The sequence below is a fragment of the Panthera uncia genome (assembly GCF_023721935.1).
Source record: "Panthera uncia isolate 11264 chromosome C1 unlocalized genomic scaffold, Puncia_PCG_1.0 HiC_scaffold_3, whole genome shotgun sequence".
NCBI classification, from domain to species: Eukaryota; Metazoa; Chordata; class Mammalia; order Carnivora; family Felidae; genus Panthera; species Panthera uncia.
This window is the reverse complement of record NW_026057584.1, coordinates 28,454,218-28,466,738: the sequence shown is the minus strand read 5'-3', so window position 1 is coordinate 28,466,738 and position 12,521 is coordinate 28,454,218. Positions and strand designations below refer to the sequence as shown.

The following is a 12,521-nucleotide window of genomic DNA, read 5'->3' as shown; positions in this document are numbered from 1 at the left end:
TCTGGTTAAAGAGAAACTCTCCCTGCTGTATCAGATTCCATCACGCCCTTTTCTTTGACATTTACACTGAATGTGCCCCATATGCTCATACATTACTGAAATCCAACACCACTTAATCTTGGTTTTGTAACAGTGTGAGGTTCATCTCTTGGTTTAGTTTTCCTGTATGTATAAATACTACTTGATTTAAAGGAAAAGCATGCTGAAGCCAGTATTCACAGGAAAATAATTCCCTCTGTATTCAGGTTATACAATGTTTTTTGGAAAAGTTTAGCTACAGCATAGAAGTTAGCTAAATTGGTCTTTCATCACCGAAACTTCTCTCTAGTCACACGTTATACGACTACAGCTGTTCCCTCAACCAGAGGCTGCATCCTGGAGTGTGGAGCTGCTTGGAAAAGCGCTCGGCAGCCGGCAGCCACTCCCAGGTAAGCGCTCGTTTCTATGCAGAATCTAGATTACACGCAGCATCTAGCAAGTTAAGGACCTGATTGCCTGAAGTCTTAGCCACGTACAGACCTGGCTGGCCAGACACTGTGCCGGCAAGAAAGCAGATCTGGGAACCCTTCGGCAAGGCCTGTTCCTGAGGTACACGGGTGCGGTCGGTTTGGTTTCTGAGGCAGTTTCCACTACCCTGTCTTTAATGGGTTTGGCCCATGAGCCAACACGTACTTAATAGGATACAAATTTTAAGAATATCTGTGGTTTAGCATTTATAGGGTGCAGAAAGAACTAAGTGAAATAGTACAGAAATGAGGAATCTCAAATCAAACGAAAGAAGGTTAACGTTCTTTTAAGAGGCAACAGGTTAGGTGGTAATGATGGGAAATGCTGCGGAGGGAACTACGTCCTCTGAGGGGGGTAGAGAAATTCAGTGATTGCCTCCGGACCTAAAGTCCTCAGGAAGGTTTCCATAGCATCTACTTCAAGACCGAAAGTCATTCTGCTAGCTTTTTCTTAAAACATCTATTCCTTCCTCCTCTTACCCTTCTCAGTTCTACTAACCTTGTCTTCTGGCACCCAGACGGGGCCCCCCCGATCTCACTGTGGGGGGAGAGTCTTCCAAGGCAGAGCTTCAGCGTGTGCACCTCCCGCCGCTGGTGAGGGTCCTCCCTCAACAAGACCATCTCCCCGCTCCACCTCTGCTAGTGCCCAGTGTGGTAGAGCGTGATGTCAGTTACTACTGTGACCTATTTCTAAAGCATTTTCATCAGGTTCCAGAAAATACAGGACTGTGGGGCTCCCAGGCTGAACCGGCCCCTTGTAAGCTCCTACAGTCACCTACCGGAGCCCTCCCCGGGTTCCCCAAAGCAGCTCCCCACACACTGCCTTTGTTGACTCCCCTGACCTGCCCCCAACCCAAGATGGATCTCCTCACTCCAGGTAGCATCCCCACCTTCCAGCTCCAAGACTCATTTCAGCTGGCATTAGGAACGGGCCCCTCACTTCCTGACATAACCCCTCTCGTCTCATGGAGGGGATTCCATTCCACCTTTTTAACACCAGCCGTCTACATCCCCCCCCTTGTTCTTCAAAACTGCTTCATCTTCCCAGTGTGAGGATGGGGCGATTGCTCGGTCCTTTACTTGCCCTATTATTTCTCAGGATACGGTCCCCAGACCACCTACCTCTCATCAGCTGAAAGTGCCTATGAAAAACGAAGCTTCTCTAAATGCAATGTGGAATCCTGTATTGGATCCTGGAATAGATAAAGAACATTAGTGGAAAATCTGGTGAGATCCAAATGAAGTCTGGAGTTAATGGTAACGTGCCAGTGTTGACTTCTTCGTTTTGACAGTGACCTTTGATGACATGTTAGCATTAGGGCAAAATGATTAAGGGGTATACAGGAACTGGATTATCTTTGCAAATTTTCTATAAACATAACGTAAGTCCAAAATAAACTTTTCTTTAAAAAAAAAAAACAAAAACAGCTTTATGGGCCCCAGACCTACTGAATCTCAATTCCTGGAGCTTAAGCCTGGGAATCTACATTTTAATTTTTTTTTTAATTTTTTTTTTTAACGTTTATTTATTTTTGAGACAGAGAGAGACAGAGCATGAACGGGGGAGGGTCAGAGAGAGGGAGACACAGAATCTGAAACAGGCTCCAGACTCTGAGCTGTCAGCACAGAGCCTGACACGGGGCTCGAACTCACGGACCGCGAGATCACGACCTGAGCCAAAGTCGGCCGCTTAACCGACTGAACCACCCAGGCGCCCCGAATCTACATTTTTAGTAGGAACTCCAGAAGATTATATCCATTCGCTTTCCGTTCCATGCCTAAACCGTTGCTGCTTCCTTGCTTTACCTTAACCTGATCTCATCCTTTAGCTCCCCTCAGCCCTAAGATCAGTGCTATTCTGCCTCTTTCACAGATGAGAAAGCTGAAAAACTCAGAGATTAATATGTCCAGGGTCACACAACCCATAAATGGAGGAGCGGGAACTTGAATCCCTTGCTGTCTAGCTGCCAAGTCTTTAAAGACGTGGCATCCATTCTACTGCCTCTCAATCCCATTTCCATTGGTGACAAACTAAAAAGCTCTAAATCACTAAAAGAATTATTACCGGGGCGCCTGGGTGGCTCAGTCAGTTAGGTGCCGGACTTCAGCTCAGGTCATGATCTCAAGTTTGTGGGTTTGAGCCCCGTGTAGGGCTCTGTGCTGATGGATCAGAGCCTGGAGCCTGCTTCGGATTCTGTGTGTGTGTGTGTGTGTGTGTGTGTGTGTGTCTGCCCTTCCCCCCTCTCACTTGCTCAAAAATAAACATTTAAAAAGAATTATTACCAATAATACTCTGGACCCCACCTTTTTCTCCAACCTGCTAAGTCCCTACAGTCCCTTTGCCCTGGCCTGTAGCTTTACTCCTACCCCCTTTTCCACTGGGGAGAAATGAGCAATGAGGAAGCCCTGGGAGGGTATGCCACCGCCAGAGTCCTGCACATGGAAGGTGCAGCTCTGTTCTTCCGTCAGGATTCAGCTCAACAATGGGGTCTTCCATTCTGCTTCTCCCAACCGTCCTCACTTCTATATGAATCTGACAATGTTCACAGCACTCACTCTGACATTAAATTACATACGCTCATATTGTTGTCCACCTCTTAGATTTGTCTTATCTCCCTCCAACAAAACGTGAAGACCCTAATTACCCGTCTTCGACATACTTACGCCTCAGAGTGATGCTGGAAAACATGGACATCCCAGGCATTAACAGGCGATGGTCCGTGGACTGGGGACTACTCTGCGTTTGGCCAACAGGCAGCCAGGAGAAAGGACTCTGACAATAGTATCTCAGGTTTATCAGGCAGCAGATTATCAGGGAGGTGCCAACTCTAAATCAATTTCTAGCCTCTTCTCTGGGCTCCCTGACTTGTATTCAGGGCTTAATACTAAGTTGTGGATCTAACTGCTGAATGACAAATGGTTTTGAGAGTCCCTGCCCGCCCCCCACCCCCAACCAGACACACAACAGCATCACCTCTATTCAAAGAGGTTCAGTATCAAGTACAGATGGAGGGCTGATAAAATAGAAAACGATCTCAGGCAAGGTCGCTGGTCTTACGTGTACTTCCCTTCGTTTCTTCAAGGGATTCATGAAACAATCACAGGATCGGCAGGAGAAACCTAAGTACATTCAAGTAAAACATGTTTTCATTAGTTTTGCTGCTGGTGACTGGAATTGGCTTGATTTTCATACTAATAAAAGCATTGCCTCTTTAAGTACATCTGAGAAATCTGATTATGAAGTTAGAATCCACGTATCTCCTCAAGCACTCTTAGAAAGCAGTGTGTGTCTTCATAAAAGCATGAGGAGAAAAAGACTTGTACAGCATCTTTTTTATTTTCTTTACCATTGTTTTAATGCACTTTAAAATTTATCTACATTAATTGGGAACAAAGAAACAAAAATAGACATTTCTTTGTTTTTCATAAATAACTACTCTCCATATTTGATAAAAATCTCAAACCATTATTTTACCTCCCCACAAATATAATACATACAAAATCTTTTCTGAAATAGTAAGGTCAGCAAATTAAGAATCTTGAGACTAACATAACCACATACAACTGCTGCTCTACGGACTTCCAGGAACAAAACCAAACCAAAAACTACCTATCGAGAACGTCTGGGTTTCCTTTTGTTAATGTTACGGAGTCAAAATTATAATCCTCTGCCAATAATAATTTATAGATTCAAGTTGATTGTCTACAAATAAAATATCGCTGGCTCTGGGGAATTCTGGGTCGGACGCGACGGCGAGGATGCTGCAGTGATAGGCACTATACACGGGTGAAAAATCAAAAAAAAAGTACTGAATGCCCTGGACGCCACCTACTGACTCGGTATGTGCCTCATGTGGCTCAGTAATAAGTTCACCTGCACCAAACCCGTATCAAAGTCACTAAATCTCTCATATATATAATATATATTATATGTATATACACACCCACAACACATACATACTATACATACAGTTTGTAACAACACGAAGTCATATTGTCTCACAATGGTGTCCCAGACAGTGTCCTGGCTGAAATGAATCCTGCAATTGTCAGTGAGCTGCTAGAAGCTTTTGAGAGTTGAGTCAGGTTACTTAGTTCCTCACATCCTGCCCACCCTTTGCCCCGCTTTAATGTCTTGGTAGCTTTTTTTTTTTTCTTCCCCTCAGAACCCCCCTCCCCCCTCCAGGCATATTTCCCCCCCCTGGGATCACTTGCTTGGACTTTGGAGGCAAGAAAGGGCACGCAGAGGGAGCAGGCAATTCTCAGCCACTGGACCTCACACCTGCCTAGATGTGTGACGTTCTCTGTCCTGTTTGCCACATTTGGTGTTAGAAAGCAGTTATTCAAAGCTTTGTCCCTCCTACCCCCCTTGGTCTTTCTGTAGAGCACAAAAGTGAAAGAAGCCCCTTTAGCAGGGGTAGCAGTTCATTAAAATATACGACTACGTTTCCTAGCTCTGGGGTTTCCATTCTGTACTTGAGAGTGCAGGTCACGGATGCTGTTATTAAGGTTCAGTGTGGGATCCATGAGGTTTTCTCCTGGCAGCCAGTGTCAGGATTAGTGCAGCCCTGGCCCAGGAGGAAACAGCCTAATGAATACCAACTTGGAAACAGTGCTGTCGGCACATTATTTAAGCCTGTCCATGCACACAATTACACACACACACACACACACACACACACACACACAGGCCCGTCATTGGAAACGGTCATGTGAAAAGATGACAAAGGTTTGCAAAGATAAACCAATAAGGCACCAAGAAAAATTATTCTCAGCCAATTTAGACAACATCAAAATGTAAGGAGGGAAATCATATAAATTAAAGAGACTCCCTAAAAGTCTGGCCAACGGATCCGCGGACGGGTCACATTAGTTCCTTTAGACAACTTTCTAAATCTTCACCCCCAACTCATGAAGCAAGACAATGCTTAAAACTGACCTGTGAAAGGGACAACCTGGAAGCTGTACACGTGCCATTAAACTGAACCATAAATCCTTTCCAACTCCACAAAGCTATCTGTGAAGAAGTTGCTAGACCCCACCGCCCGCAACCTTTCATTTTATAATTGTTTTCATGAGTATGAACTGTCTGCATAATAAAAATGCAAATCAGGGGGAAATAGCATGTGGGACGGAAAGAGAGGGTGGCCATAAATAGATCTGGCTTCTCTCCCCTGGGTGGGGGATGGGGTAGTTGACATTAGGAAGACTCTAGGGAAGCAGGTAGGCTTTATCGTTGAGGGATGGGAGAGGAAGAGCGGGGGCAAGAACACAGACTGAAAACAAAGGGGCATCTCTGAAAAGTGGTGTGCAACTAGACCCCAAAAGGCATTACTTATATTGCCCCTCCTTGGCTCACTGTCCTTTTTCAACTGCTTTTCTTTTTTTTCCTTCACAGTAAATTGGTTGTTTTTGTGAGGCTTGGCATGTTGCCCAAATGAAACACTAATTTTTTTTAAAAAATGAAGAATTAACCCACTTTCATCCATTTCATCCCACAACTTTTAGATGCACTGTGCATCATTTTCTAGATTCCTCCACAAAGAAAAAAAGTCAAGGGGTCAACCCAAATTAAGCACAATGACCGGAGGCGGCATGACCATCTGTGTACTTTCTGGGAAGACATACTAAAAGAGGGAAGAGGTCAAGGTGATCGGGAAAGGTCCTCATTTGAAAAACACAAGAATTGGCCCTCAGACAGGGGATCTGTTCGAAGGTCCTAAGAAGCAGCTTCTGAGTAAGGACAAGAAGATGTGCAAAAAGTTCTGTAGCTCTATGTACTAGGTTTTGTCGAATCCGCTGAAATTTTGACTTCAATTCAGAGTATGAGTAAGAGCAGTGAGTTTTTATAAAAGCGAGCAGCTTTTGAGAGTCCCCAAAACTACAATACCAGGCTTCTCCCTGAAGCAAAGTGTTTAAGTTCGCTATGGGAACGGTGCATTTGTTTCCTTAATATCCATGAAGTGAAAACTGGCCTGGGTTTAAATCTTACATTCCCAACTTTGGTATAAATAAAGCACAAATGCCTAGACTCGTCATTTTCCTAGGGAGTCATTCTAAAATTTTCATTGTTTTTGTCACTTGAGCTTCCTAAATTCGGTCCCCACTCAACCCTGGTCATTGGTATTTTGCTGGTCATTGCACTGTCACCTCCTTCTCCAAGTCATGGCCTCACACTCTTCATGAAGGAACAGTTAAACAGATTAGAAAAGCAAACAGAATTCTTAAATAGTAAAGAAACCTGTGTGTGTGTGTGTGTGTGTGTGTGTGTGTTCATATATAGGCTTTCATATATTAATGAATGGTTAAGCATGTCGGAAAGCAAACAGAATTCTCTAATAGCAAAGTGCATGTGTACGTGCATGTGGGTGCATGCAAGTGTGTGCTCGGCAAAAAGAAAAACATATTGAGGTGGGGGAGAGAGGACAGCTTTCCTCCTGCAGCAGTCCCCTGAGCCATATTTTAAAAGCTTCTGCACGTGCATTATGGGTGTCATTTGTTTGGGGAGACTGCAGAGAGCAATGTTTGGCTGCTTTTGGAATATCTGCCTAATAAACGAGTCCAAAGTCCAGGGACACTTATTTTCCCTCATTGCTGCCAATGTTTGTTCACAGGTAGCCAGCCTCCCTGCCCCCAGCTCAAGCACCCCATTCAAGGGTGGGTGGGGTTTCTTAATCACAGCTCTCCAGGAGAGGAGGACTAAGAAAAGCAAAAAGACTGTTTAACATGATAAAGGTGGGATGGGGTGGAGCAGATAAGTGTTAGAAATTTACTTAATTACTGGAGGTATATCCATTTTAGTCCTTAAATCTAAAAAGCAGCTCCTTTAACAACCATCTCTAAGTACTTCCAGAAGAAGGGAGTGGGTTTACCTTTACCAAAATCAGAACACGAGTTCTTAAAAAAAAAAAAAAAATGGAATCACTGAAGCCTGTTAACCACCCACTCCTTCTCTGGCACAAAGCTGCCATTTTACCAGTCTAGAATTCAAGCTCAACCAATCCCCATCCTCGAGATTTTCACTTTTCCAAATATTTATACCGGCACTCTATGATGCTACCTCTAACTTACTCAAGACCATGCTGGGTGCTGTTAGGAATAAGAACGATTACCAGAACTCCAGAAAAGAAACCGAAGGTCGATAAATAAACAAAACTAGTATGGCACACAAAATCGTTAAACGCTCTCCTCTCTAACCTTGTCACTTTGGGGAGGCCCTAGCCCCATTATGCTCCCGCTCCTCGACATAAATTGGGGTTTCCTCTAACTTAGGGACTATAAACAGAGACCAGCAGCTCAGCCTTAAAGCGTCTGGGACACTTTAAGCAGTGAAAGAAAACAAGCTGAAAAATCACACCTGACAACCTCCCAGTCATTCATAGCAACCTAAACTTTCACTGTTCACATTTGTTTTAAAGACACAAGTATAGGAAATATATTTTCCCAATTTAGACCACACAGTTCAAAGAAACCTGAACCAAGCGGAACTTCATTATAATGCCAACCTTAGGATTGTAAAGCCCCCAAAGCAAAGGTAAATTTTGTTGCCAAAATGCAACAAAGTTAAAAATTAAGAAAACTACATATAAATTAACAACAGGGTTCCCCTAAAACAAAAACAAAAACAAATGGTAGTAAGAAACACAAAATAGAATACACGTGGGCTGAGCCCCTTCGAGAAGTCCTGGGACCGGTACGGCCTTTGAAAGGGCCCCTTTCCCCTCTCTCCAAGTTGCCCCAGGAGGGGGCATCAGCACCATGAAGGTAAACGGAAGTGAACTTGGCAAAACTACCAAACAAAACAACCCCCCTCCCTCCACTCCCGGCCCCTCTGGGCCTCGGCGTCCTACACGTGCGACAGGGACACCTGCTTGTGGTAGGCGGCGGCGGCGGCGGCGGCGGCGGCGGCGGGGGGGCCCGGCGGCCCGGTCCTGCCCGTGAGCGAGGCGCTCGCCTCATAGTCCCCCGCGGCCGTGGCGCCGCCGCTCTTGTGGCCCCGCCGCGGGCGGCAGCAGCATCGGCTGGTGAAGCGCCGCCACGACTCCACAGTCTTGCCGGACCAAATCCAGACGCCCGACGTGATGCCCACCACGAGGCACATGAAGTACTTGAGCATGAGCACCCAGTACTCGGGCTTGGCGCGCGGCTGGCCGGCGTCGGGGCCCGGGCACGCGCAGGTGAGCGCGGCCTCCCAGCTCTCGCGATAGTGCTGCTCGTACAGGTAGCAGGCCACCACGATGCTGGCGGGCACGGTGTACAGGAGAGTGAAGATACCGATGCGGATCATGAGCTTCTCCAGCTTGTCCGTCTTGGTGCCGCCCTGCTTGATGACGCTTCGGATGCGGAAGAGCGACACGAACCCCGCCAGGAGGAAGAGGGTGCCCACCAGCAGGTAGAGCACCAGCGGGCCCAGCACGAAGCCGCGCAGCGAGTTCAGGTTCTGGTTGCCCACGTAGCAGATGCCGGCCACCGGGTCCCCATCCACGGAGCTCAGTGCCAGCGCCGTGATGGACTTGACGCTGGGGATGAGCCACGCGGCCAGGTGGAAGTACTGTGCATAGCCCGCGATGGCCTCGTTGCCCCACTTCATGCCAGCTGCCAAGAACCAGGTGAGCGACAGGATGACCCACCAGATGGAGCTGGCCATCCCAAAGAAGTAGACCAGCAGGAAGACGACAGTGCACAGCGCAGGGCCCGTCGTCTCGTAGTGAATGTGGCTGTGCTCGCGGCTGCAGGCGACGCTGGCGTGGCCCACCACCAGGCGCACCAGGAAGCCCAGCGACACGCACAAGTAGCAGGCAGACAGGAAGATGATGGGACGCTCAGGGTAGCGGAAGCGTTCCATGTCTATTAGGAAGGTGGCTACCGTGGTGGAGGTGGAGATGAAGCACAGCACAGACCACAGCCCAATCCAGAAGGTGGCGAACGTGCGCTCGTCGGGGCTGAAGGAGGGCTGGTAGCAGGGCACGGCGCAGTTGGGCACCTGGCCCGTGCGCACCTTGTTGTAGAGCGGGTGAGACTCCTTCAAGATGGGGACGAAGGGCTCGCGGCACTTGCACACCGACGGGCCCCCGGCGGCGCACTCGCCCCCTGAGGCCGGTGCGCCCGCTGGGCCCGGGAGGGTGGGTTTGGCGGGGAAGGGCCTGGGGGGCGCCGTGGTGGCCTCGCTGCGGTTGTAATCCATGCACAGGACCTCGGCGTCGCGGCCCAGCACCGGGAGGCGGTCGCAGCTCATGCGCTCCGGCCAGGCGAAGCCGTACTGGCGCATGAGCGGCGAGCAGCCGGCCTTGGCGCGCTCGCACACGGAGCGGCAGGGCGGCAGCGGCTTGTGGTAGTCGGGCAGGCAGATGGGCGTGTACATGGAGCACAGGAAAAAGCGCAGGTCCGGCGAGCAGTGGATCTCCACCAGCGGCCAGAACTGATGCACCTCCAGGCCCGCCTCGTCCTGCGTGTCGTGGTTGAACTGGTTGGGCATGTGCGTCAGGTTGTAGCCGATGCCGCGGCACATGGGCACTGTGATTTCCTGGCACACTGGGGCCTTGGAGGCAGCCGCCGCCCGGCCCGCCAGCTGCGCCAGGAGCAGCAGCAGCAGGGAGGGCGGTGCGGACGGGTCAGGCCGAGCCATAGCCCCCTCCCTCCCCTCGCCGCTCCCGCCGCAGCCCGCGCGGGGCCCACGCAGCCGGGGGAAACCGGGCTGGCCTTTCCGCCGACTCGTGTGTGGCGCCGGGGCTGGCAACCTGTTGGTTTCTTTTTCTCTTAAATCCGTCCAAAGATAAACTGTTTCGGGAAGGCGCTGCCTCCGCAGGCAGCGCTCTGCTCTTCGCCAGATAGGGCTGGGGAGGAACGGTTAGGGCTCCGATTCCAGGAGAAGTACTCTTTAAAAAAGAAGCTGAGGGAGAAGAAAAATTGCAACCACTCCCAGTTAGAAGGGAGTCAACCGCTCAGTCCCCGCAAGCGCTCTCCAAATCTCCAAGTTAATGTCTCTTCCTTCCCTCCCCTCCACCTCCGGGAACCAAACTACTGACTCCCGGCCCACCCCCACGCCCCTCCTCCCTTAACGCTGGGCCTTCTAGGCTGTACCCCGGGGTCAGAGAGCTCAGCCGCCGGGAAAAGCGCGGAGGAACCGGGAAACGAACGGAAAGAAAAGGGTTAGGCGCGGGCTCTCACCTTCGCGGATCCTGAAAAGCAGATAGTCGTCAGCCAGCCTGGGTCTCCTGTTCCTGGGGCAGTCTCTCAGAAATGCGACTCAGAGACGGGCTGGCACCCGGAAAGTTTGGCGATAGGCTGGGTACCCGAGGCGAGGCACATGGCAGCAGGTGGGGGCTTCTCAGAGAGGGGGTCGCACCCTGAACGCGGTCGCCGCAGGCCGGTCACTCGCCCTCTCCTCCTCCGGGGCCCCCCCGCATGATCCGAGCGGGGCAGAGCAGGAGCCGACCGTGCGTTCTACCGGGGTCCGGGAGCCGGACGAAGGGCGAGCGCGCCTGGCAGCACCTGGGCGAGAGGAAGGCGGTGTGCGGCAGCCTGGGGATCCCGCCGCCTCACTGCACCGCGAGCAGCTGGCGCTGGCCCCGCCGGGACTGCATGGTGCTCGCCCGCCGCCGCGTCCCGCCGGCCGCTCGCCTCCTCCCCTGCAGGGGGCTCCGCGCTCCAGCGGACTCCTGGGGGCGGTGGCGGCGCTCCCGGGACGCGCCCGGCTCGGCTCCTCCCCCGCACTCTCTCACTCTTTTGCCCACCTCCAGCGGGCACCGAACGGCGCGCGCGGCGGCGACGACGGTGGAGTCACGGCCGCGGGCTGACTGGCCTCTCCCGCCCCGCCCGGGTCACCTGCCTCTAATGCCCGCCGGGAGGCCCCGCCCCTTCCCCGCCCCCTCGCGCTGGGGCTCGGTTGGTGGGCCGCCCCGCCACGTTCTCCGCGCGTCCCCGCCCACTGCCCCGCGGGCTCGGCCTCTCCCCCTGCGCCCTCCGGCCCCGCCCGGAGCCGGCCGCCGAAGAGCGCCGGCCAATAGCTGGCCGGAGAGCGATGGGGGCGGGGCGAATGCTAATCGCTCCTTCTAGAGACCCCCGGCGGGAAACCCTTGCCAGAAGTCCCTCCGGAGTTCGCTGCGGGCCCACAGCGGTCCCCGGCTCACTTTCCTGTAATAGGCTGGCTTATGAACCCTTGCTTCCAGGGCCCCTACCAGGTCTCTCTGCAGCTAAAAATCTTCACAGTCCAGCGCTTGTTTAAAAGAACCGCTCGAAGAATCATTCTTAACCGTGGCACCTGCCTCCGCTCTGCGCTGTCCTCCTACCAGGTGAGCTCACACTGAGAGAAGAGCGAAGGTGTATTGAGTCCCTACTGCGTGCCAGACAGCGCGTTAATCGTTTATACCTTAATACAAGATCTCAGATGTTTACAATCCTGTGAGACAGGTACTCCTTACAGGTGAAGGAACAAAGGTTGAGAAGCTTGACCAAGGCAACCGAGCTAATACTTCCCCAAGAAAGCCGCAACATAGGCAGTCTTCACCCCAGTATTCCGAGCGCCTGGCACATAGTAGGCGCTCAAATGCTAACTCAGGATTCGAACCCACGTATCTGCATCCCAGTTTTAACCACTGTCCCCACCCGTGTACTACCTGTATCTCCTAGTCTTCAACCTTTACTGTTGCACTTAACAAACTCTTATTGTCGCCATAAAGTGATTTTCTTCCTGTCTTTGGAAGACTCGAGAGATGTTAGTCCTCTATCTGTCGAAGTTTAAAAGCCCAAGCAGTTCCGAAATCGCCTGCGGAGAGAAGCCTCGCCAGCTCGCGGATCTGTTGCGGGTAGGGCGCCTGGCCCCCCGGGGCTGCGAGCTGTAAGAGCCGTGCACTGGCTCGCCTCTGGGGAGCGGGGACGCTGGGAGCAGGCCCGGCAGGAGGGAGGACCAGCTGGATGCCCCGACTGCTGGGACACACAGTGGCGCTCTCCAGATAGGTTATTATGCTGCAAGTTTTAAATGTCTTAAAAATGCCTCTTTTCTACGTGTTCTAATTA

The 12,521-nt window shown here is 51.2% G+C and overlaps 1 protein-coding gene across 1 annotated transcript; it reads right to left on the bottom strand.

Annotated features, from left to right (window-relative positions):
* Window positions 1-4,057: 4,057 nt before the first annotated feature.
* FZD5 (frizzled class receptor 5) lies at window positions 4,058-11,312 on the bottom strand. The gene is made up of 2 exons (XM_049615047.1): window positions 10,674-11,312; window positions 4,058-10,395 (listed from the first exon to the last, which is right to left on the bottom strand). The coding sequence occupies exon 2, from the start codon at window positions 10,129-10,131 to the stop codon at window positions 8,353-8,355; it is 1,779 nt and encodes a 592-aa protein (XP_049471004.1). The 5' UTR covers window positions 10,132-10,395; window positions 10,674-11,312; the 3' UTR covers window positions 4,058-8,352.
* Between the last annotated feature and the right edge of the window lie 1,209 nt (window positions 11,313-12,521).